The 27,674-nt window shown below is 31.7% G+C and overlaps 1 protein-coding gene across 2 annotated transcripts; it reads left to right on the top strand.

Moving 5' to 3' along the window:
• Window positions 1-500: 500 nt before the first annotated feature.
• LOC126735481 (histone acetyltransferase KAT8) lies at window positions 501-25,156 on the top strand. 2 transcript variants are annotated; one of them, XM_050439494.1, is made up of 9 exons: window positions 501-701; window positions 764-861; window positions 914-1,092; window positions 13,285-13,501; window positions 13,557-13,646; window positions 13,759-13,899; window positions 13,972-14,216; window positions 24,810-25,043; window positions 25,105-25,156. In XM_050439494.1, exons 1-8 carry the CDS (start codon window positions 539-541, stop codon window positions 25,027-25,029), a joined length of 1,353 nt encoding a protein of 450 aa, XP_050295451.1. In that variant the 5' UTR covers window positions 501-538; the 3' UTR covers window positions 25,030-25,043; window positions 25,105-25,156. The 2 variants fall into 2 exon arrangements, with proteins under 2 accessions (XP_050295451.1, XP_050295444.1); XM_050439487.1 differs by having other exon boundaries at window positions 24,810-25,156.
• The last annotated feature ends 2,518 nt before the right edge of the window (window positions 25,157-27,674 follow it).

The following is a 27,674-nucleotide window of genomic DNA, read 5'->3' as shown; positions in this document are numbered from 1 at the left end:
AAATTCACAAATAAAGTTTGTCGAGCCTAAAAAATATCTGGATAAACATCGTATAAAAATAAACAAATAAATCTTCCGATTCAATTGCAAATTACCCACCATAGATACCAAAATGTATAGGCTAATTCGACTATGTAAAAAAACATTAAAAAAAGAAAAATAAAATAAAATAAAATAAAATAAAATAAAATAAAATAAAATAAAATAAAATAAAATAAAATAAAAAGATGCATGAGATCAAACCACCCAGTAAATACAACCTCGATAAATACACTTCTCTGAACTAGATTCAGCATCCCAGGAAATAATTTTCTCCTTGATATTATGCGTATTTTAAGCATTTATTTAAGTAAAACTTTTAAATATATTTTACGTAAATACATAAATAATAATAAGAAAAAAATGGATTTTCACTAGATTCACTGGGTTCATTAATCCCAACATTATATATTTTCACCACAGCTCTACATATTAGTCGTTATGTCAAGAACGTCAAATCAAATGTCAAAATAGAAAAACAAACAACCAAAATTTAGAAATGGCCGATAATCCCGAAAATTCTTCAGAGGAAATAATGCGCAAGAAGTCAGAAACCGAGAATTCCAAAAATAATTTGCAGGATGAAGACAGTGAAAGTACCGAGGAACAACCCCTGGACATCGGTATCCACTACCTCGTCCGGAGAAGCGATAATTCTTGGTGTAAGTTCGGCGTTGGAACTATAACCTCAAATACCTTTTGTTTTTTTCTTTTATAATTTCAGATCCAGCAGAGATTATCCAGTCTAGGTATAATGATGTTGAACGACAGTATGAGTACTATGTGCATTATGAAGGATACAACCGAAGGCTGGATGAATGGGTAGGTTTTTAGTTATTTTATTGAAGCCTTTTTAATTTTAGAGGCATTCTAGGTTCCCAGAGGACGAATTATGTCTTCGAGGTTTAACTTAACTGATGGTCAAAAGTTGCCAGATTTGAAAACATGGAAGGAGGGACCTGTAATTACTGACCTCTTGTCAGATAGTTCAGACAGGAAGATTACAAGGAACCAGAAAAGGAGGCATGATGAAATTAACCATATACAGAAAACGTAAGCATTTCTAATTTTGTTTGTTTTATTGAAACTAGGTATTGCATTTAAGTATCAAAATACTTAGTCATATTTATATTTTTTTGAATTTATTATACTAGAAACAGAAACTAAGAAAGTAGTTTTGAAACCATATTTATTAAATTATTCTATTATACGATAAAAAACACTTAAATTAATATTCTACTATATATGTCTTACACTTTCCCCTTAAGAAATAGCCATAGTTTTAGTATTGTAAGGTACAGACTGTTTTCCACAAATAATAGTTAACCTTAGTGATAAAAAAATGAGGCCAGTAGTATTTAAATCCAGAACAATAATTTTGCCATAATTGCTTTGAAGAAATATTTTGTTGATTAAAAAATTTTACTATAGAATGAATGAACATTTTGCTACTGTAGTAAATTTAACATTTCAATCACTTGTCATCTGTCTTTTTAAGTATATAATATACCGTGTGTGTATTTCCATATAATTTTATTCATATTACATAAATTTTAATATATTTTTATCCTCTCTGAAGATAAAATGTTAAAGACTATTAACAACCTTAAAGGGAATAGGGCTATTGGTTGGTGATGGCATTTCAGATTATGTATTGAAGGGTTGCTCTGATCATGTGTTCAGGCCATCAGGATATCTGTAATATTATTTATCCAGGTAGATCTGGAAAAGGCATTGCAAGATGAATTTTGTAATGTTGCAAGGTGGTGCCAATTAAATAGATTTATCAATTGGCACCATCATTATTTTTTTAGCTTAGATTAAATGTCAGTAAGTGTGCTTGTATAATTGTGCCCTTAAGTAATTTTTCAACCACATGTTTTTATTTTGTCATTTTTGATAGTTTACTTTTGCCAATTTTCGAATATGGGTCTATGATATGGTCCCTCCAGTACAGTACCTGAATAGTAGTGATTCAAGGGGTTTAAAGGAGGTTTTTTTAAGTGAAGTGTATATATTTCAGGAAATTTGGTATATATATTGCCAGAGAGGCTGTATTAATGATCATTTAATAGGAATTTTTGACTGTCTGGGTAAAAAAACATTTAAAATATTTTTGTGCACTCTTTTTAAAATACTCGAAAACTAAACATACTACTTTGTCATGTGAGGTTTGACTACAATTTTTTTTTTACATAAAAAATTAAAAAATCACTACATTGTTTAATTTATCTTGACATCAGAAATGTTAATTTAATGTCAAATTAGGTTAAATTCATATTCTAGAAGAATGAAGGATTACTTTGATTTAAATGGTTTTTTTCTGTCAATAGTTCGTAGTTATCATTCCGATTTTACGAATTTCAAAGCTTCATTTCTCACTTTTTTCAATTGGAACACCCTGTATATTTTTTATGTATTGAATATAGACTTAATAAATGAACATTTTTGTTATGTAAATAATTATTGCTCACAATAATTATCTGCAGATATAACATTTTTAAATAAGAACCAGGAAATCTGCATTTTAAACAAAATAGGTATTTTAATAGTATTTTTTTGTTGCCAAGCAAAATATTTCAACTGTTTTTCTAATTCCACACCTTTGTTTCTAAAGGAAGTTTTGTTCAAAAGATTGTAACCACTTTTTATTTATTTATTATTGTTTTTTATAAAAATTGACTGATGAAAGTCTTTAATAAAGTAGCACATATGCTAACGGCCGCTTATCAGTCTGGAGAGCACTGTATTATTTTGGAGATGCTTACCTTTTAAATTGTGGGCGCCATCCAGTCTGTTTATTGAAAGTGCAGTTGTAAAAAGCTTTAACTGGCAAATTGGTTCTCACAAACAAAAAGGATGTAATGAAATTTAAGACATAAGTAAAACACAAAACAAGCCTCAATTAACAACACTATTCTATAAAAAAATCTTTGAATACTGGTCAGTGTTCATTGTTTAATCTTTCACTTAAATAAATCACTGTTGTAAAAATTATAAAATAGTTTTTATTAAATGAAAATGAAACCAAAACTTTATGCACCAAAGTTAGAAAACCTTAAAAAAATATTGTTATACAACTACCACACAATTAAATTAGCCAATACCTATAACTAGTCCCAAAATCCAAATAGCAATAACAAATCAGAAATAATAACGTTGCTTACACAGTTCTTTTATCTGGTTTGACCTGGTAATTCATTGTGCAGATTCAAGGACTCTTCTGGCTGAAAGGCTTATAAACCAATGTCCATCATAGAACGTCTGCAGCAAACAAACAGCACCTGAGATGGCTCGGGTTGGGCCATTGAGCTTGGGATGGTCCCTAAGATTTAATACTTCGCTTATGACTTGAGCTTAAGATTCTCAAGATGTTGGGGGGTCTTTTATAAAGTGTATTAAAGTAATTTTTCACTTCACAAGTAATGACTTGCCATGAGGTAACCATGAGATAAAATCCCAACCTTGAGCAGTTAAACTTGTTAACCTGAAGACCATACCATTTTGGAAAGAATGTCAAAAGGCAATTTCTGGGTACCTCTTCGATGGACAATCTCACACAAGCCCAGTTTTACAATAATTAAGAACACAATGTGGCACCACTTAGATTTCAGTTGCAGCGAGTACGAAAATCAATGGATAACCTCAAGAGACAAAGCATTCAAATTACAGGAAAAATAATGGAAACAACAGCTTGGTATTGAAAATGCCAATACCTGAAAAGTTGATCCTTGAGTATGGCGTACGTGACCAAGGACAGACAGACAGAAAAATCACTGTAGTCCGAGAGAAAAAAAAAGAAAACCTGATTCCAATAAATTGCTTAAAAATTTAAAATGAAGAACAGCTAACGCCATCTAGAGATATTATTTAGCAGTAGGCCGAACTTAGGCTTAAGCGTCTAGGAGTTCTTATTTTTACAATGCCATTAACCCACTTCACACTAGATGTTGATCAGTTTTATTTTCATACAATTTTAAATTATTACATTATAAAAGCAACCAAAAACAAGAAAAAACACTACAAGGTTTTTTAATGAAAAATTTTAGCAAGGACGAACTTGTAGACCTGGTATTTGTGTTGGGTGAATGTGAAAAGAAATGCCTTTTAGCTTCTCGGTATGCGCGGTTATCCTGAAAGGAGATGTTAAGGATTTAAATGTTCTTAAAGCTTCTGACCCTCTTTTTGAAGCTAATTTTCATCATATTGGATATGAGTGTCATTTGGATATTTCAACAGCAAATAACTGAATTTTTTCAAATCTAGCTTATGAAATTTTTTTTTATGATTTCCGAAACTATCCTCAATTAATTGGAACGAGTGTTTATCTCATAGTGATCTTAACTTATCAATCAGCGTTTTTTATGAATATCTCTCTATGGGGATTGCATATTTTATTCCTTTAAAGAAATATAGAACTTCCTCATTTCCTAAGTGGTTCTCCCCTGAACTTAGAAAGTTAACTAGGAACAAAAGGAATGCTCATTCATTCCAAGTTGTTTGGATAGAAATTCTGATGCCATAAAAATGGGAGGCTACAAAATGTTATGCTCAGAAAAATGTCAAATAAATTTTAATGAAAATGAGAATGAAAAGAAGTCTTACGAGCAGAAGATTCATGAATTATTGATTGAACTAAAAGAAAGGGATAGGCATATAGAAAGAATGAGAAGAAACAGTTTGGTGTTTGAAGATGAAGTGTCAGAGGCCGAAAAGAAGTTTTCTTCCTCCCTAGATAATCTACACAAACTTAATGATGAACTTAAAATTGAATTAACAAATTTAAAAACTAAAGAATGTCAGTTACTGTCACTATTAAAAGTATGTGAAGAGGAAAAAATAAATTTCAATTTATAATATATAATATATAAATTTCAATATATTAAATAAAAATTTAATTGTAACAATAAAAACATTAGAAAATGAATCTGCAACCTATAAGATGCAAATAAATATGTTACAAATGGAAGTTAATGATTTAACTAAGATGAATAAGAATATGATCCAGTCAATAAAGGTGTTGGAAGTTGAAAAAGATACTTGCTATTCCGATATTTGTGCATTAAAGGAACAGCAAAACATATCTAAATTCGTTAATATAAATTATCCAACACAGTTGCCATGTAGGCCAAATTCACCCGTTGATAATCGACCTAGGCTTCTTTTTGTGGGTGGAAACTGTAGGAGAGTGTTCCTGAAGAAATTGCGTCTGAAGTTTGAAGCTAACTACAAAGTCCAGTGTTTCCTGAAGCCAGGAAGTACAAACAATGAACTGATTTATACTGCATCATCTATGGTTAAGGAATTTACAGAAAATGATATGTTGATTTTAATGTTAAATGGTATTTGCTCATCATTCGATATTTTAAAAAAATTTATACATTTACACAGCAATAGTTTAGTGATGACAAGCCCTTACATGTATCCAAACCATAATGTAATTTATAATAGCAATAAGGCTCTCTATAGAATATTTCACGCAAATAATATTAATCTAAATAGAATTTTAGAGTCTAATCATGCCAGCAACTTTGGATCAGATTTGGCATCATTACTGTATATCCATATTTTAAAACATTTCAAAAGTAGCATTTCATCAAAAAATGTGTCCACAATAAAACCAAGTAATCAATCTGGACTTCTAGATACTGACTGTGATAGGGATTCTTTTTTATAGATAAATACACAGAAGATGAAGCTCACTCACATTCTATAAATAACATTGAAAATAAGCATGTGAAAAGTTTCAGTAGTTTTATTTTAAATATACAGTCTCTAAGAAATAAAATGGACGAGCTTCATCTTTTACTTGATTCATGTGATTTTCCTGATATTGTATTACTAACTGAGCACTGGTTAAAGCCTAACGAATGTTTCTTAATATCTGATTATATTCCTATATCAATTTTTTGTCGGCAACACTCCATACATGGAGGAACAGCTATTTTAGTTAAACAAACAATTGAAGCTTTTTTCTGTAAAATTAATAAGTATGATAGCTTTCTGTTGGAGAAGGTTTTTGAATTCTCCCTTTGTTTTTGTAAGCGATTTAATTTATATGTTCTTTGTGTTTATAGACCACCCACAGGAGATATTGGTATGTTCCTGGACAAACTTGATTCTCTATTATCCCAATTGTCTCTACACTCCATAGTTATATTGGCTGGTGACTTTAATATTAACTTCACTGATGTAAGCTTGCCATCATATCATACATCCCTTTTAAGTATATTGGAATCTTATGACTTGAAGATGCATGTTCTTTCACCCACAAGTATAACATCCTCATCTGCAACTACTATTGATTATTTGTGTACAAATTTAAATGATGTGTCATGTAGAGTACTCTCATCTGGTATTTCTGACCATGAAGCCATTCTCTCTAGGATTCCATGCAACACTGTATTTCCTTCATCTCATTATATAGGAAGAATTTTCAGCAGAGCAAATTTTAATGCTTTTTCTTCTACTGCAGCTTTGGTTAATTGGAATGCAGTTGAAATGGCTCCTGACTCGTTTACTTTGGTATTTCATGTGCTATGTGACAAGATCAATCAGTGTTTTCCTAAAAAGAGGCTTAAAATGAAAAATAGAAAACCATGGGTCACAGCAGGCCTCAGAACTTCAGCTAAAAACCTCCGTTTTTTGGCTAAGCTGTGCAAGTTTACAACTAATGCAAACATTATTCTTTATCATCAGAAATATCGTAGTCTATATAGAAAGACGATAAAAGCAGCTAAGGTTAAATATTATAGTGACCGCTTGAATATGTCCTCAAAGAGGCAGAGAGAATGTTGGTCAATTATAAATGACTTCAGGCATTCTCACAAGAAAGTTTCAGAACCAGAAGTAAGACCAAATAGTTTAAATGATTATTACTGTAATATTCCTCATTTATTGCTCAAGGATGTGAATACTAATATTGATCCTTTGCATTATATTCAACAAGTGTCAGTTCAAAATTCTTTTTTCTTTTATCCTGTTAGCCTTACTGATGTTAGAGATGCAATTAAAAGCTTAAAAAACCATAAATCAGCTGGAGCTGATGGAATATCATCAAAATTACTACTCCTTTTGCCTGACTCAGCATTGAATGCCTTAGCTTCTGCCATAAACAATTCCTTTCATAATGGCATCTTTCCAGCATGTTTGAAGGAGGCAGTGGTTATCCCTCTTTATAAGGGTGGAGATGTGAGTGAGCCTTGTAATTTCCGTCCATTTTCTATATTATCTACCCTCTCCAAGATAGTTGAAAAACTTGCAAAAATCAGAATTTTATCTTTTTTGCAACATAATTGCATTTTATCTGCAAATCAGTTTGGATTTCAAACGGGAAAAGGGACTCATGACGCTGTTTTCGGCTTTTTGGAGAGTGTCTATGTGTCCTTAAATTCTGGAGAGTCCGCGGCGGCAGTGTTTTGCGATTTATCCAAGGCATTTGATTGTGTAGATCATGGAATACTGCTGTCTAAGCTCAGTAATTATGGCTTTAGAGGTGTGGCATGGCAATGGCTGGAATCCTATCTGTCTAATCGTACCCAAAGAGTTACAGTATCTGGATGTTTATCCGATTCCAGATCCCTTAAAACTGGAGTACCTCAGGGTTCAGTGTTAGGACCACTATTATTTTTGCTCTATGTAAATGATTTGGGTTCATTAAAACTGCAGGGCAAAGTGGTTCAGTTTGCTGATGATACCACCATTTTATGGAATCATAGAGATTCTGATAATGTTAGAGCCCAGGTTTTTAAGGATCTTAAGATTTTATCGGAGTGGTGTGCTGCAAACAGGCTTGTATTTAATGTGGGCAAAACCTTTATTATGGGATTTAAGTGTGACGTTCAGGGCCTTATGTTTAGTGAAAACTCCCCCTTGCAAAACAAAGAAAGCTGTAAGTTCCTTGGTATTACCATTGATGGTCGCCTTCGCTTCGAAGATCATATCCTAAATCTTGCATCAAAATTATCCTCTGGATGCTTTGCAGTAAGAATGGCGGGGCATGAGCTGGGAGGGGTAGTTGCACGTTCAGTGTACTTTTCTCTTATTGAGTCCCACCTTCGTTATGGCTTGCCTTTTTGGGGTTTAAGCAACAAGGGATTATTAAACATAATTTTTGTGATTCAAAAAAAGGCAGTTAGATACCTATGTTCCGCTGGGTTAAGAGATTCTTGTAAACCTCTCTTTATATCTCAAAAAATCCTAACACTTTTTTCTCTTTTTATCTTAGAAACAGCTACTCTTATTCATAAATATCCTAAACCTCTCTCTAACACTGGTCATATGACTCGCCAGGTTAACGATTTTCCCTTACCAATCCCTACATCCTCCCTCACCAAGAACTCACTTATATACCTTAGAAAAAAAATTTACAACCATGTTCCTCTATGTATCAGACAAATTTTAGAAGTTAAGAGATTCAAAATGGAATTAAAATCACTTTTATTATCCAGGGCATATTATAGCCTTGACGATTTTTTTAATGATACCTTTTAACCTGTGCTCTGACATCATTTTAGTGTTTTAGTTTTGTTTCCTGTTAAATAATTTAATTTACTTCTTCTAAATTCTGTTTTATTGACAGCTTTACTTATTTTTTAATGAAATTTATCAAAAAGATGCTTTTTTTTTCTCAATCTGTTTTGTTATGATTAATTTTGGTAATGTGTGTAAATGTTATGGTAAAGTGTTTTAGATGTTATGTTTGTTTGAAATTTGAAATTTAAAGTGAATTTGGAATTTTTTAGTTTTTAGGATGCTTGTACACAAGATTTTGTTGTCTTACGTAATATAGCACATTTTTTTTTCTTTCTTTCTTTCATTATATATGAGAGATAATACAGACGAAAACTATATAAAATTTTCTCGCCTTAGGTCTGAATGCAAACGTATGTCTGATTTGTGCTTCCGACAATATATTGAAGGGATAGATTCCGGCTTACAGAATGACCCTAAATCATTTTGGAAATATATCAATGATAAGAGGTCCAATTATACCCTTCCCAATACCCTCTTTTATGGTGACAAGCAAGCGTCCAGTGGTTTGGATATTGCAAACATGTTTAAAGAATTTTTCCAAACTGTTTATTCTCCTGGTATTGATAATAATCAGCTGCAAAATGGTCCCGCTAATGGTTTAAATTTAAACATTACTAAGATCTTAACATATGATATATTTGAAGGTATTAGCTCACTCCCTAACAAGATTACTGCAGGCCCAGATGGGATTCCGAATTTTCTCTTGAGGAAATGTGTATGTACTCTTGCCATTCCTTTATCTTTGTTATTTAATGCTTCCTTACAAACATCCACATTTCCAATTGCCTGGAGGGAAAGTTTTATTGTGCCATTGTTTAAAGCTGGCCGTCGGGATGTCATAGATAATTATAGAAGTATTTGCATTCAATCTTCAATACCTAAACTTTTTGATAGCCTTATAGCTAATCAACTTTCTTGGTTATGCAAAGGCTTAATATCAGATTCACAGCATGGGTTTTGCAAGAATAAGTCTACTGCCACTAACTTGATCTGTTACCAATCTGATCTTATGAGTAAATTGGAGGATCATAAACAAATTGATTCTATATACACCGATTTTAGTAAGGCGTTTGATCGTATTGATCATCAAATTCTTCTGTCAAAACTGATCTCCGTAGGGTTTCATGTTGATTTTGTGAGTTGGATTAAAAATTCTTTAACTGGCCGTATTCAAAGGGTCAGGGTAGGTGGACATCTTTCTGATCCTATCAGCGTAACATCAGGTCTCCCTCAGGGAGGGCATACATCACCCTTATTATTTAATTTATTTATTAATGATATAGTTAACTGTTTCCTGTATAGTCAGTGTTTGATGTTTGCAGACGACTTAAAATTTTGGAGGGTGGTTGGTAGTATTGTGGATCAAGAATTATTACAAGCAGATATGGATCGCTTAAATAATTGGTGTGAACAAAACAATCTTCATTTAAATGTTAAGAAATGTTGTGTTATTAGTTTCACTCGCAGGATCAACTGGTTTCAATCCAATTACTTCATTAATAATGAGCCACTGAATTATGTTGCATCTATTAGGGATAAATGCGAAACACATTTATTGATCATATTAATTCAATTTCTGTAAAAGCATCAAAATTGCTAGGGTTTGTTATGAGAAACTGTTCATATTTCTCAGTCTCTTCAACAAGAAGGGTTTATTGCTCCCTAGTAAGAACTATATTGGAGTACTGCTCTGTAGTTTGGTCTCCATACCACCAGATTCATATTGATGCTTTAGAAAGAGTTTAACATAAATTCCTGAGATATTGTGCTCATAGAACTTTAACTGTTATTGAGAACCATGACTATTCTTATATTGAAAGTCAATTATCTATTGTTTAATTAATAATTATCTGTCGCAACGCCGTAATATTTCTGGTGCTAGTTTTATATATAAGATCGTTAATAGGATTATTGATTGCCCTGCTCTGTTGGGTCGCATACGATTTAATGTTCCTCATCACGGGTTGCGCCATAATGTAACCTTTAACATTCCATTCCACAGAACATCCTATGGAATTAATAATCCTATGGATAGGTATATGAATTTGTTAAACAATTCGAATATTGATGTGTTTAACATAAGTTCCTTAATGCATCTAAAGAGGTCACTTACTTCATAATTGTGCATAAAATTTTGTATTTACATTCTTGCATATAAATTATTAAGGTTGTTTCTAGTATATGTAGTATAGGTGTTTTTTACTTTAGTATTAATTTTTTAAGTAGGTTTAGATTATGACAGTTGCTTATGTAAATATTATTGCTTTGTAAAATTTACAGTTAATGGGGTTTTCCCGTATTATGAATAAATAAATAAATAAAAAAAAGATGTCTAGATGAGAAATCTTTTAGAAGGTAATTAGCGAAATTGTGGAGATAGGGAATGTTTGTTACCCAGAGGTAGAACTAATTAGGAGCAACATTTAGATGTGTTATTAATGGTAACCAAAGTGCCTCACCTAATTGAAAGATCAGTGCAAGGAATTTTTAAAAGTAAACATTTTCATCCATACCCAATCCATAAATATCAACCACTTTTAGATAGGGATATACAAACCCGACTTGAGTTTTGTACTTGGAGCAGAAATAAATTACAATTTTTAACTGTCCTTTTTACAGATAAGGACATTTCATAAAATGGGTTAATAAATAGACATAACTTATACTATTATTCATTCATTATGAATGTTCCATTAATTGCTAGAAACCAAATATGGTTTCAAAAGGTTGAAGCTTCTGCACATTTTTCTAATAATAAAAATAAAATAAAATAAATAAAATACCATGAAATCCACCTACAAAGGCAGTAGAGATGCGTTTGCTCAAGTAACTTCACAAATGTTACATGAAGTAAAAAGAAGTTTTCAGGAACGTATTTATGTTGATTTGAACGATCTAAAACGTATTAATTAATTATGATGTAATAATAATAAAATGATTAATATTCTTTCTTAATATGCTTGTTTAATTATTATCGTGTATGTTTAAAAACCGACTAAAGATAGCTAATATGTTTACATAATAAAAAAATGTTCCTTTATTAACTATTCATTAAATGCATTAAAAAATAAACAGGCTGTTAAAAAAAAAGCGTGAAATGAAACTTTGAATTTCGAAATTTGAATGATATCTATGAACAACATATATGACAGAAAGAAACCATTTAAGTAGCCTAAGGTGGTCCCAAAACTGAAATGAAAATGGCACTGTATTTAAAAAGAATGCTGTTTATATTGTCACACTTTTTTGAAGCACCCTGTATATTTAAAAGTAGTTTCCAGACATGTACTATCACGTCCCAAAAAAAATTAAGAGGTCACAAAATGTTTTTTTTTAGGGTTTATGGAAGACCGATGCACTGTTGCAGGACCCTGGATATTTTGGAATATTTTTATATGCAATTATATTTTTTTATTGAATATTGCCATTTAAAAACACTCTATTTCTTCGTGTCTAAACCAAACCTTTTAGTATTGGGAGGAAATCTCTTCTACCTTTCCAGTATGTTCTAGTACATATTCCACATTCCAACATCCGATAATCTCTCTGACAGTCCTTAATGATAAATTAATGTGCAGATCTTCAAGCGATTTTGCCCTTGATTTTAAAGGAACATAAAAACGGTTTTTTTTTGAATAGTTTAAAATTTCCTTGTCTTCGTACAGGGTATTTTTTTTGGTCTGCCTGCTTTTATTCTTAAAGACACTTAGCTTTCCTTATGAAATTGCTGCACATTTCGGAATACGAGTGACTTATGAATGACAAATTGACTTATGAATGACAAATCGTCTTGCTATTTCACTTTTTTTACACTTTCAAGAAATAGATCGACTACGCGACTTTTGATTTATTTTGGATTGCTTTGGTAAACTATTTACTGCTGAGTCTTAAAATAATCATTCGATTTTATTCTGATTTCAAAGCTTGACTTTTTGCTGATACTGTATGCTAGAAATAATTTTGTCTCTTAGGCAATCAACATATTTTTTCGCCAACTGTTTGGCAAAATCTTAAAATAACTACTGTTAAGGAATAGTTCAGGTGTGCTGTAAACTGCCTAAACAGAAATAAAAACCTATTGTAGCTTCTGAAAAAATGAAGACACTTTCCTTATGATATATAAAAATTGATTAACCCCATTCTTGGAGTCGAAACATGCAAGAATCGAGCATTGTCACAGTTAAAATCGTCTTTAAAAATCCGTCGCGCAAGGAAAAAATTAAGAAAGTATCCGCGCAAAAAACGAAATAAGAAAATAATACATGATATAGTTTGTAGTGTTTTTTTAATACATTGTAAAGATTTTTTTACACATGTATAAATTTTCACTCAAATGTTACGGCCAAGTACTTATATTCGTCATGAAATTTTGACTCTTCGTAAAATTTGTTATATTTAATATTATATTTAAATGTTAGTGTTGATTTTAGTAGTGATTAATAAAGCATCAAGCTACTTATCTATTTGTTCTAATTACCAATTTTTAAGTGTTCATTTATTGAGTAAAAAAGACAACTTTTGATGCAATTACCTATTAATTATATCCACAATCTTATCTGATAGATGAAAAATTATCAGTGTATCACCATAACAAAGGTTTTGGTAGAAATTGAATTTATAATAGTTTAACAAAAGTTTAAGCTAATAAAGTCACACAAACGTGTGTGTTAAAACACAAGTCATTACACTTAACGATTCCATATTTCTTAGATATGCCGAAATGGACCCAACAACAGCAGCTTTAGAAAAAGAACACGAACAAATCACAAAAGTAAAATACATAGACAAAATTCAGATTGGGAGATTTGAAATTGACACTTGGTACTTTAGTCCCTACCCTGAAGAATATGGCAGGCAATCAAAACTTTGGATCTGTGAATATTGTTTGAAATACATGAGGCTAGAAAAAAGTTATAGATATCATATGGTAAAAAATGAGTAAGTTCTTCAAATTGTAATTCTTTTTATCATTTTTTTTTTAGAGTGAATGCACTTGGAGGCAGCCAGTGGGCAAAGAAATATATAGGAAAGGAACTTTATCAGTCTATGAAGTAGATGGAAAGGACCATAAGGTAAAGTTACATTAAATTTTTGGGGCTGTTTTGCACGATAACTTTTCTCCTTTTCTAGATTTATCTTCTACAATTTCCTACTAAAATAAGTTTAATTTTTAAAATTTTATAGGTATACTGTCAAAATCTATGTCTCCTGGCCAAACTATTTCTAGACCATAAGACTTTATATTTTGATGTAGAACCTTTTCTATTCTATATTTTATGTGAAGTGGACAAACAAGGAGCTCACATTGTTGGTTATTTTTCAAAGGTAAGCATTCTATTAATATTTGCTTTCTCTTAATAATAATCAAATATAAATAATTTCTTTTCGACTTTTAAGGAAAAAGAATCTCCAGATGGCAATAATGTTGCCTGCATTCTTACCCTTCCTCCTTACCAAAGGCAAGGTTATGGAAAATTACTTATAGCATTTAGTTATGAACTTTCAAGATTAGAAGCCACTGTAGGCAGCCCAGAACAGCCTTTGAGTGATCTTGGAAAGCTTAGCTATAGAAGTTACTGGAGTTGGGTGCTTTTGGAGATATTAAGAGATTTCCGGGGGACATTGAGTATAAAAGACTTAAGGTAAGATAAAATAATGTGGTTATTGAGAAAATGTATTCATAAGTTTATAAGAACATAGTAGGTGTAGTCTCAAAATAAGTAACTAACGTCTATATATATCTAGCAAATAGTTTATTAATCGGGCAAAGCGCCATTTAGGCACGGCAACAAATCGCCCTTGATAAAATTTTATAGTAATAAGTAGGTGGTAGAAAAATTTGCTAGACGAAAATTGAGATATGCAACGAGACATCAAGTTATATAGAGTTATAAGTTAATTTAACAGAAATAAAATAATCTTGCCCTGGTTTAAAAATCAAGGCAAATAGAAGACACACTTTCAGGATATTTTTCATTATTCTTTTAATTTAAACTTAGTTCTCGATGTAAATTGAGCAATAAATAGTTTTTGGGAATCGGTCTTTATAATAAACCTCTATATTTTATCAACTATTTGTTGCTTCACAAAGAAAAGGGGACATACTATGTACTATTAAAAATTAGATAAATAAAATTCTCAAAACAATACATATAGGTTGTTCAATTTCGGATTACTTATAGGGTGATGGAAAGAGCAGTGCTCCGAATGCCGGTCGCGAATAGCTCGTGCCTGCGCAGAGCCTAAGTATGGCATTATTAATTTGTACTGTCATTGCACCACTGTTGAAACTAAAGACATTATTTTCAATAAGGCTCAAATAATAAAATGTAATAAAAAAATAATAAAATTATATTTAAATTTCTTTGAATTGGTAAAAGTACGGTATATTTGATGCTTAATGGTACATATAAGCTTAAGAAATTACGACAAAATTATTTAAAACACTAAATATTTGTCGTATTAAATCCTTATTCTCTTCCTACTAGATATTCTAGTCCTAAAACTATCTTAAATTATTTATGTGATTTCAAACATTTAAAATTTTACTAGAAATAAAGCATTACTAGAATCATGTTTATATGTCGCTGCTATTTTAAGATTATTTAGTGATTATATAATATTTTATGGTTTTTAAAATACAATTAATTAATTAATTGTATTTTAAAAACCATAAAATATTGAGATGTACGCTATCAACTTCAAAACCGTTATTTCCCACGTTCACTGAACTTACTTAATATAAAACCCCACTTTGTTAAATACGAACAATTTTATTTTCGCCCAGGTGAGTGAGCCATATTTTTTATTTAAATGAAATATATCGTAAATAAAAATAAATAAAACATCTTTTTACAGTAATTTTACTTAATTTTCAAATTGAACATAAAATACAGTTTACAGTTACAAATTTGAGGACCCGGAATACCAATATACTAAAAGAAACATAGAAGATATTGGCTTAATTTGCTCTCTTTTGCGTGCAGGAAAGTTTCTTGGAAATTTTCTAGGAACGAAACTTTGTCGTTCCTTTTTTATTGTTCTGCCCACAATAAAATGCAAAACATCTTTAGACAAATATATTTGAATAGCCATAATCAGATACTAAAAAAGAGAGACATCATAAACTTCTGATCTCAATAAGTACTACAACCCTATTACAAGTTTATTAGAAAATTTTTTCTAATAAAACATGATTTTATGGTACTGACAAAAATAGTAAAATATTACAAATTATTACAAGAATATATCTCAATCATACAGGGTGTTTCAGAACTATGGGACAGTGGCGAAGCATACGAGTAGACAAGGTAGATACTGTCTACCCAAAATTATCCAGTTATTTGTCATTAATTTATCACGTAATTATTTCATGTAATTGTTGAATTAAAATTAAAAAAAAATAACACAGAACGTAGTCGCTATCCTTACTATTATTATATAGTATCTAAACATGATTAATCCGAAGGCGCGCCCCGCCTGCCGCACCGATTAAGATAAAAATACAGGGCTGACATCCAATTAATGTATACGAGCCCCAGGAAGACACATTGATATTTGTCTTCCGAAATTTGGAGCATATCGAACCAAATACGCATCAAGCAGGCGTATGCAAAATTGCAAAATTAACTCGCGGGGAAGACATTCGACCTTTTGTCTATCGAAGTCGACCAGCTATTTTATTATGCTGTTGAGGGTTATTGTTTATGGACACGCTTGATCTGGTCGGCCGCAATACACCTTCAGTCTTGTCTGCATTTGGTGGGGGCGCGTGCTATAGTAATTTAATAATTAGTATTTTTATTTTTGGGTGTATAGAAAAGGTTTTTTTAGTGTTTATTTATGAACGACTGTTCGATATTGGCAATTGTATTTTAGTTGTGTTTTTTTGTAAGTAGTATTTATTTTTATCTATCTATCTTTTTATGCTAGTAGTAATTATTTATTTCTTTTTTATATCACTACATAATTTTTTTTTGAGTTAATATTTCATGCGCTTTCATTCTGTATTTCATTAAAGTGAATAATATTGAATACACATTTTTTTCTAATTAACGATTTTTATTGTTTGTCTACCCGAAAAAAAAGTTCACGCTTCGCCACTGCTATGGGATCAAACTTCTAGGGGTTGTTCAGCGCAACAGTAGAATCCATTTTTAGTATAGGAACCCATGTCCGGAAATGTGTCACTACGCCACTACAACCCTAAGACGCGTTTAAATTTAGAAAAAATATTAATTACCTAAATAGGATCTGATGCGTTTATTTTTACGTTTTGTATATGATACCATCACAACCATTGTTCAAAATGTCTTCCTTTAACCTCAATACACCGATTTAAACGCCGCACATGATTCCGGCGGACTACACTAAAAATTTGATCCTCGTTTTGAATGACTTCAAATGCTGCTGTTATTCGTCCAATTAGGTCTAGCTCTGATTCTACTGGAGTTTCGTAGACTAAAGACTTTACATGTCCTTACAAGAAAAAATCGAGCGACGTTAAATCGGGTGACCTAGGAGGTCAAGAAACTGCTCCACCTCTGGCAATCCAACGGTGCCCAAACCGCTGAGCCAAATACTCGCGTACTTGTACAGCAAAGTGAGCTAGCGCTCCATCATGCTGAAACCACACTTGCTGTCTAACGTTTAGTGGAACATTTTCAAGGAGTTCTGGGAGAACTTCCTCCAAGAAACGGCGATAAATAGGTCCTGTTAACCGTTCCGGTAGAAGGTATGGCCCAATTAAATAATCATCAACAATGCCTGCCCATACGTTGACAGACCAACGATTCTGATGTTTTCTTGGAAAAATTGCATAAGGATTTTCTTCGTCCCAAACATGGCTATTCCTACTATTAAAAATACCGTCTCTTGTGAAAGAGGCTTCATCGGTCCACAAAACATATCGTAAAAAATTTGGTTGTGCAATGATGTGATCCAGAAGCCATCGACAAAATTGAACTCTAGGATGATAATCGGCTGCAGTCATACCTTGAACTTTCTGGAAGTGGTAAGGATGGAGTTGTTGCTCGTGTAGTACCCGCCAGACAGAAGCGTTACTCGTATTCATATTCTTAGCGACGTCACGTGTGCTATTTGATGGTTCATCGGCAACTCGCTGAAGTACCTCTTCTTCAAATTCGACCGTTCTTACGATTCGAGCAAGTATCATGCATCTTGGTCTTAAACATGCCTGTCTCAGCGAGCCGCCGATGAACCGCAATAAACTTTTTGTATCCAGGATGCTGTCGTTCGGGATAACGTTCCTGATACAACCGCGATGCTGCTCGTGCATTGCAGTTTGTTGCTCCGAATGCCAAATGCATATCCGCCAATTCTTGATTGGTAGAGTTTTCCATTAGCAATAAATGTTTAAAAATTGTAAGCTATAAAATTTTTAAACATGACATTGAGAATTGACATTGATAAGCGTTGATTTTAAACAATTGTTGTTATGGTATCATGTACAAAAGTAAAAATAAATGCAGCAGATCCTATTTAGGTAAATAATGTTTTTTTATAAATTTTAACGCGTCTTAGGGCCGTAGTGGAGTAGTGACGCATTTCCGGACATGGGTTCCTATACTCAAATGGATTCTTCTGTTGCACTGAACAACCCCCAGAAGTTTGATCCCATAGTTCTGAAACACCCTGTATAAGCATCACATAAGCATCTACGTTAAGTACATGCAAAAAGTTAATATTTTAATACAGGTCAGACTTAGATAACTACAATTTATGTAAAACAAATTTAACCTATTAAACTCTATTTAATTCAAAAGCTTCAAACAGGACTAATTTCAACTCCTTCTGGCAGACTTCTGTATTGGGTCTCGCATCAAAGTTATGACCTGACTCCAGATTATGGTTTGCGAAGCTCGGTTATAATAAAAACTAGGTCACAAAATTCATTTGTTTTAAAAATTACTTCTGATCCGATAATAAGTTGTTTAGAGACATATCTCTTCTTAGTATGGGGTAAATTGAACTTAAGGCCTTGATTTAAGAAAATGCCAAAAATGTAAGAGGTAAAATATTGTTTAAAATCAATAAATATTTGAATTACAACTTTAATTGTTATACCAATAAGATTGAATCTTATCATATACCCAATAACCAAGTTCTAAAAAATATAAAAGGTAAAATTAAAATGGATAATTTGATTTTAACCAAACCTGATAAAGGGAATTGTATGGTGATTGTGAATAGGGTTGATTATATTTTCGAAAGTTTTGGAAAAGTGTTTCTGTAAAGTTGTCTTTTGAGAGATGCAATTTTGTCCCTATATTCATATGTTTTGTCTAATTTGGAATTAAACAATAAATGTGTAAGCCCTTTTTTTTTTTTTTAAGTGCGTTTGATGTAATAAATATTAACCTAAGGTTGGATAGATTTAATGACTATAATATGCGTGGTCTTACCCATAAATGGATTAAATCGTACCTGACCGGTAGATATCAAAAAACGATATTAAAGAATGGAAATGTTTCAGTTGCGTCGGAGACCCTACCAGTTGTTAGTGGTGTCCCACAGGGTAGCATTTTGGGGCCACTGTTATTTGTTATATTTTTTGATAACATCTTGGACAAATTTCCTGGCAACCATATAGCGGCGTTTGCAGATGGTGTTGTTATATCAACGTCGAGTGGTGACTTAGAAGACCTATCTAGAGGTTCAGCCAGGGTAGTTGACAGAATGATGAATATCAGTAGCAGGAACAGGCTAGTGCTTAATGCGTCAAAAACTAAAATTATATTTTTTAGTCTTACCGATTTAAATAAAAGCTTGCTTGTTAAAATGCATAACAAAACCATAGAACAAAATAAGGTTCTCAAGTACTTGGGAATATTAATCGATGAACATCTTAGTTGGTCTTATCATGTAGATAGGGTTTTAAAGAAATGATCAATTTATGCCTATGTGATCTGGCAGTTACGTAATAAAGTCGATATTGGCCTGATACTTTTTATTACTACGGTTATGTCCAGTCATATTTGTCATATGGCATAATGTGTTGGGGTAACTGTTCTAGAAGTGGTGACGTTCTTACAGCCCAGAAAAAAATAATTAGAACTATTTTATTTAGGCGTTATACATTTTCTTGCAGAACACTCTTTGCAGACTTGAAAATTATGCCATATCCTTGCCTATTTATTTTCAACTCGGTCATGCATATAAAGCGTAATCTGTCTGACCATTCTTTGTCTAGACCTAGAGGTACCCACTATGAACTTAAATTTGGATTTACCGAAACATAAATTAACCAAAGTGGCAAACAGCCCAGTAGTTTTACTATTTAAACTATACAATAATCTTCCCATTAAAATTTAAAAAAAAATTGAGAAAGTTAATAATGTCAAGGCTTCATTGAAAAGAATTTTAATTAAAAATTCCTCTTATACGGTAACGGAATATTTAAATTGCAGCTTCTTGTCTTTACTCCCATAATTCGTATTTGTTTATTTGTTAAAAGCTTTAGTCCTCTTATATTCTTAGTTTTTAGTTAATTGTAGATTTTTTATTGTTTTTTCTTAAGGCCTTTTAAAGGTTGTATGTCCTATAGTTTTATTTTTTAACATTATCCGATACTTATTTGTATGAGTCTATAGAAATAAATATTTGGTAGGATTAACTAATTAAATTAAATTAATATTTGGATAAATATTTAAAGGATGGGATGATGAGGGAAGGATTCTTCTCTGCCATTTTTAGCCGTAACCAATATACTGTAAGTCTTCAGCAACGGACATGCATTTCATATCCGTCCAGCCCTTTAACCGAAAATTTTCAGCCTTTAATTCACTCTTTCACAGATTATTTAAAATCCAACTATCCGATGTAAAGTTTTAAAAAAAATTCTGTAAGTGGCTTATGATAACGGTTAACCTCTTCACACAATCAGAAGGTTATACAACAAACACCTACATAAAAATGAACAAATCTCTGATTTCGACGCAACCTGCGTAAACCTCTAAAACATACCGCTCTTTAGTTTATTTTGGGAATATCTCATCCTGTGTTGCAGTGTTTTTGCTCTAATGAATCAAAATTAAACTCTAATATACGTTTTAGAATAGAGAACAGCTTAGCGAAACACTTAGTCAACACCAAAGATTGAGTTTCAGCAATACATAAAGTAGATTTATGTATTATGTTTACCGAATTGATTGTTCCCATCCAGAAGCAAAGTTTGCTATGTGTGTCAAAAAGGAATGTGAGGTCAGAGTATACTTTTGTAACAAATACCAATTATACTACAGAAGTCTTTCATGTCTGTCAGAAGTTGACTTATTGAAGAAGAATTTTACAGAATTATTGGAAGCTTTTGAAATAAATAGAGCAATTAAATCTAACTTTGTTTGCGTCAGTGGCTCACTTTGATAGCTTGCGAGTTTTTAATTGAATTTGCCCTCGTAAATAAATAATTAATAAATTCTTCCTCTTTGTTCATCAAAAATATATTTTGCTTTTATCATTATACGTACAAAAGAGTTCCTTATCGTTGTTTGTTCTATTTTATATAAATTCAATTCAAAATAATAATAGATATCTAAGTCTGAGTTGCATCGAAGTTTTAACTTTTTGCATGTACTTAACATAGATGCTTTCAGATGTATTCTTTGTAATATTTTATTATTTTTGTCAGTACCAAAAAATCAATTTTTATCTGGATGTTTATGATTTCTGTGTTTTTTAGTATCTGATGATGGCTATTACAATAGCTGAAATGCACAATACATTGGTTTAAAGCTATTTTGCATTTTATTGTGATGAGATCGACAACCTTGCTTAACCTTTAAAGTTCCAACAATCAGAACCTGAAAAATCACATTTTTTTGCAAGAGCAAAATATTATTTTTTTTCTTTTTGGATACATGAAATAGGTTAAATTTCATCCGCATGAGGAAAATTCACACTTTTTTATATAAATAATTATTTATTTGATATATAATTTTCGTATACCTAATTATTCACTTTTTAGGAATCAAATAAATTTGTTAAGTGTGTAGTTTACGAGAGTAACTGCAATATTTGAAAACCAAATTTACAAACTAACATTTCAAGACATCAAATCTTAGATCTTAAATCTTCAAAATTAGTAGTTAAAAAGTTCTATTCTTAGAACATTGAAAGACTAGAATTAGTAAACAACAACTTTGTTTGAGTTCAACATGGGCACAGGGGCAAGGGTGGTGTTTGGTTTACAAACATATTTATCGATTCTCTGTTGTTGTCAAGTTTACACACATTTTCAAAAGACGAAATTTTCAGCTGTTAGATTTTGGATTAAAAATAACAAATAGAAATAGATATATCTTATTGTAAGCGTAAAAATATCTTCAAAGCAAAAAAAAAAATTATTAACATTCTTATTCCTAAAACCGCTTCTAAAAAATTTAGAATGGCAACACATAAGCAAAAAGTAATGTCATCTTGCGAAATGTCGTCTTGTCAAACGCCTTTGTGTTTACATTCGGCATTTGTGAAGTTCTGTGTTTCTTCATTAGTTTTTGGTTGAAAAAGGAAAAAGGTCTCATTTGAGTGTTTTTGTGAACTGTTACGGTGATAAAACCTTGTGCCGTTTGTGCCGCACCATAGAAAAAAGGTGATTCAAGCCTTAGAACACTGAAAGGCTAGAATTAGCATTGCCATAGAACTATGGGTAGTTTGTTTCCTTGCAACATCTTTGATGCAATGATGCCAAATATTTTGAAAGGCACAACACAATACTACCGTTCCTCTTTAATAATATATGAAGCATTTTCTTAAAATAAAATATAAGATACTCTATAAAGAAGTCAATATTCAACTTTAAATGAATACAGGTAACGTATATTTATTACCAAAGATTTTGTATTGGAAATGGTATTTTGGGTATAATGGGTGTATTGCTCAATTGTTAAAGAAAACTATTTGTTTTTCGCCAAAGTGAGTCCCCAAAGACACCCACAAAATACCATTTCCATTTATAATAATAGATTATGCTTTAAATCATTTAAAAACAATATTACCGTTTATGAAATTTTTATGAGTTTTTTTACTGTACTTTATTAGAGTAGAGGTACTCATCTAATAAAAACCATTTTTATGGAAATTTAATATTTTATAATTATAGATTTCTTAATAATATTTATAAATTATTTAATAATTTCTATGATCCCATTTTTTTCTACGTTTCCCGGTTTCTTATACTTTTATGATGACGGTTCTCCCTTGATATGATGTTATGACAGTATCAGTATTTATGTGTAAAAAGATATAGTTCACAAAAGTTTCAAAAACATTTAAATGAGACATTTTTCAATAAAAAACAGATAACTTTACAAATGCCGAATGTAAACACAAAGCCGTTTGACAAGATGACATCAGCTTTTGCTTGCGGTGTTGCCAATTCCAAATTTTTTAGTAGCGGTATTAGGAATAAGACAGTAAATATTTTTTTTTTGCTTTGAAGATGTTATTTTTGCGCATAGAATAAGATATATCTATTTCTACTTGTTATTTTTAATCCAAAATCTAGCACTATTGAGTTTAGTTAACGTTATTATATGTGTTAATATATAGCTGAAAATTTCGTCTTTTGAAAATGTGTGTAAACTTGACAACAGAATCGGTGAAATCATGTAAATATTTTTTGACGACGTCACTTGGTAAAGATTCCTTGTGTCGGTAGAATCAACAATGCTCAAGCGTTACGATGTTGTTGCCTTTTTCTGTAATGTAGGGACTTTATCTGCATTCGTTTAACTTTAAATATTGACTGGTTTATAGAGTATATTATCATATTTTATTAAAGAGAAACTTTTTTGCCCTTCTAGATAGGCATTTGGCATCAGAGATGTTGCAAGCAAACAAATTGCCCATAGTTTCACGGCAATGCTAATTCTAACCTTTCAATGTTCTAAGGTTCTATTAATTATATCATCTGCAATACTGTACGACTAAAAGTACAGAGTGCGGCAACATAATTCCTTTCTTTAATACCTTTTTTTTTTCATAATAACCTTTTTTTAATATTTCCCTTCCTTTTTGAAATACCCGCCATTCGTAGTAGTGTCACTTGACAGCCGAGGTTCTAAAGTTTTGTTTCCATCCCAGTCAGTCATCGTGCGATGGAACAATGAGCAGCGTTAGTTTGCCGTGGAGGCTTACTTTTCGAACATACGTTCTTTTATCGCAACCCAGCGCGTCTTTCGAAATTGCTTTAATCGCCCGTTATGCCTCGTTCAAGACATGAAATCCATTGTTATATGTTTAGACAAACCAGGAATACCACAAGACTAAAAACTAGGGTCCCTCGGCCTATCAGATCACCTGAGAACAATTAGGTTGATCGTGAACTTCAATCTTGCAATACCCACGGCGATCTGAACGTAAACATTATGGCGAATCGTACAGTACCATCCATACAAGTTGGCGATTGTGCAGGAACTCTCCGACCGCGATTTTAATTCTGGAAGAAATGCATTTAAGGCGCTCCTGGAAAACGTTCCTAAGAATGCAGTTGTTTTTTTACAGCGATGAAGTCCATTTTTTTGAGTTTTTTTGAAATCCTGCATATATGTCAACCGTCCAAGGACCCCACTAGAACTAAAGGCCTTCACACAGGCAGACGTTGCCAACATATCCGCTGCTATGGTGTCAAGGGTTATGACAAACGCCAGAAATCGCTTTATTCAATGTATGAAAAATGGGAGGGCGTCACCGACCAGATATGATTTTCAAAACTGTGTAAAACGAAACTTTAGATATGTGTTAAAAAAACATATAATGTTCCATAAAATGTGTTTTATTATATTAAAAAAAAAGTTATGTTTCCGCACCCTGTATTATAAAAATATATGTTTAGATCAAACCATTTCTGTTATATCTCGATTGTTACCAATTAACGTCAATCATCATATTCTTTATTTTGCAATAACACTAAATTAAGTAAATATTAATAGGACCTATAAGGGAAGTAGAATTTATTTATTGTATGTAAGTAATTTAAAATAAAATTTTTTATATTCCACAAACTTCCTTAATATTCAACAAGAAGACATCTGTTTAAAAAATCTGGAGGGGATTAATATGATGTTATTTTATCAAAGTGTTGTGCTGTGATAATTAGAAGTGCTTTAACAGATTAATCAACTATTTGCTAGAAATAAGCAGCGTTTTTTAATTAATGTATTATTTGATTATAATATAATAAATTCAGATTTTGCTAATTTAAAATTTTCTTACAGTCAAATGACTAGTATTACACAAACTGATATAATCTCAACCTTACAAAGCATGAACATGGTAAAGTACTGGAAAGGGCAACATGTGATTTGTGTGACTCCAAAATTAGTTGATGAGCATATAAAGTCAAGTCAATACAAAAGGCCGCGTCTCTGTGTTGATAGCAATGCTTTGAGGTGGACGCCCAGGAGGCATCTCAATAATAAGTTGGGAAAGAAGTAGCTGTAGCTAGTAAAGTATACAAGCCTTTTTTATTATAGTTTAAATTTGTGATTTTTTTGATACTGTTGATTTTAGGTTAGGATGTTGTAAGATGTTATCATGTAATATATCATTTAGTAGATTTAAATATGGTTTTAGTTGCCAAATAACCAGTAATCTTTCCAAAAAATATCATATATCATCTAATATAATCTTAACAGAGGAATGGGAGGAATGGTGTTTATACTGGATGACAATAAAATTCTACGGAGGGTTGTTCAAACTAGAACCAACAATAATAATATAGTTGCCCACAGTAACACCTATAATTTAACCCATGTTAAAAATAATTCTACGCTCCTATTATAAATGTATTTTAATTATAACTAAAGAAACCTAGACTTAGTGTCCTAAGGATGACTTAATATAAGTCGACATTTAAGTAAACAGGTTTCTGTTTTATTTCTGACCCCACCCAACAACCCTCTGCAATATTGAAGATATTGGGTCACAAAGACGAAACTCAAAAAAAGACTGTTGGAAACTGATTTGTTGGAAGCATTTTAAATTTTTGATCATTGGTATCCCAAATAAATGAAAAACTTTAATTACTTCACGCTTTTAGATGCAAAAAATTTAATTTACTATTAATCAGGGTTCCGTTTAGAAACTTTTCCTTTTTTAAAAACTTCTCTTGAATTTTATCAGTTGACACTTGTTTTATTGTATTACTTTATTTTAAAACTTTTTAAATTTTGGAAAAAGAATCCCTGCGTATATGAGTACTACCCACTCAATATAAGTAATAGTCCACTCAATCGCTGTGATATAACAAAAAACCTACAGTTCTATCTACTAATCTACTATCTACTAATAATAATAAACGGCTGTATCTGCCTAGGGACGATGGTGGGCATAGCGTAAATAATCTAGAGGATCTGCAAGAAAAAATGTTACAAAACCTAAGAAAATATTTTAAGCCAAAAAACTTCCCGCTCTTTCAAAACGTCGAAATGATGTTGAACTAATTAAGTTGAACTTATTCCCTCGATGAACCTGAAAAAGAAAAACATAGATGTAAGTAAATCAGACAATGGCAATCCAAACTGTTAACACGACAGTTTTTATGACAGTCTGCATGTTGAGCATGTCGATAAAGCGGCTAGTAATATTACCTTACATCTGGCTACCTTTGAGATTGAGGTAAATGTAAATCGCAGTATTTTGGTGTGGGTGCAAAAGGCGGTAATACTAGGAACCTGTGTGCTCTTTGAACTTAAACTTGTAATCAAATATAAGTTTAAGATTCTTTGTAGAGTTTTTGAAACCCAGGGTGTTTGTAGTAAAAGGTTTTTAAATTACTGGTGTAGCCTATGGAGCTTAAATGTCATCAGTGTTTTTAAATAAAAAATACAACTGGGTGTATTTTTCTTAGAACATGGAAAGACTAGAATTAGTAAACAACAACTGTGTTTGAGTTCCACATGTGCACAGAGGCAAGAGCGGTGTTTTGTTTACAAGCGTCATCGATTCTCTGTTGTCAAGTTTACACACATTTTTGAAACAGGAAATTTTCAGCTATATATCAACGAATATAATATTAATTTAACTTATTGGTGTTAGACTTTGGATTAAAAATAAAAAGTAGAAATAGATATATCTTATTCTAAGCGTAAAAATAAGATCTTCAAAGCAAAAAAAAATTATTAACAATCTTATTCCTAAAACCGCTTCAAAAAAATTTGGAATGGTAACACCGCAAGTAAAAACTGATGTCATCTTGTCAAATGGCTTTCTGTTAACATTCGACATTTGTGAAGCTCTGCGTTTTTTCTTTAGTTTTTGGGGTTAAAAAAGGAAAAAGATCTCATTTGAGTGTGTTTGTAAACAGTAACGATGGTACTAAAAAAAAGCGATTGAAGCCGATATTTTAACAAGTAAATACCGATACTTTCGCAACATCTTAATACTGTCATCATAAACGTGGAATAATAAAAACTTATTAAGAAATTTATAATAATTTATAAAATATTTAATTTCCATAAAAATGCTTTTTTTAGATAAGTATCTCTAATGGAGTACGTTAAAAAACGTATGAAGAGTTTATAAACGGTAATATTATTTATAATTTTTTATAATTTAGCGTAATCTATTATTAATAAAAATTTATCATGTATTAAATATTTTTTGACGACGTCACTGTTAAAGATTCCTTGTTTCGATGGAATATGGAATCAACAATACCATCAAGCGGCGTTGCAATGTTGTTGCCTTTTTCTCTAATATACGTTATCTGCATTCATTTAACTTTGAATATTGACTTTTTTATAGAGTATCTATCTATATATATATATATATATATAAAAGAGTTTGTCCTGACTGACTCATCAGCGCAGAGCCCAAACTACAATAGCTAGAAACGTGAAATTTTGCCAACGGGTTCCTTTTATAATGTAGGCACCGGATAAGAACGGATTTTTCGAAATCCCACCGATAAGGGGTAAAAAATGGGAAAATTGTTACCCGTGATCTCGAGAACTAAGGGGGCGTGGCTTCGGAGTTTGAACGGAGACTGCCCGCACCAACGAGTCGCAGGCTTCAACTTAAGAAAAAAAAATTAACTGCAACAATGTTTTTTTTATATTTTAGGCCCCGGATACGAACGA

Source organism: Anthonomus grandis, chromosome 1 (assembly GCF_022605725.1).
Source record: "Anthonomus grandis grandis chromosome 1, icAntGran1.3, whole genome shotgun sequence".
NCBI lineage: Eukaryota > Metazoa > Arthropoda > Insecta > Coleoptera > Curculionidae > Anthonomus > Anthonomus grandis.
The sequence above is the reverse complement of the archived record's forward strand: the minus strand, read 5'-3'. Positions and strand labels throughout refer to the sequence as shown.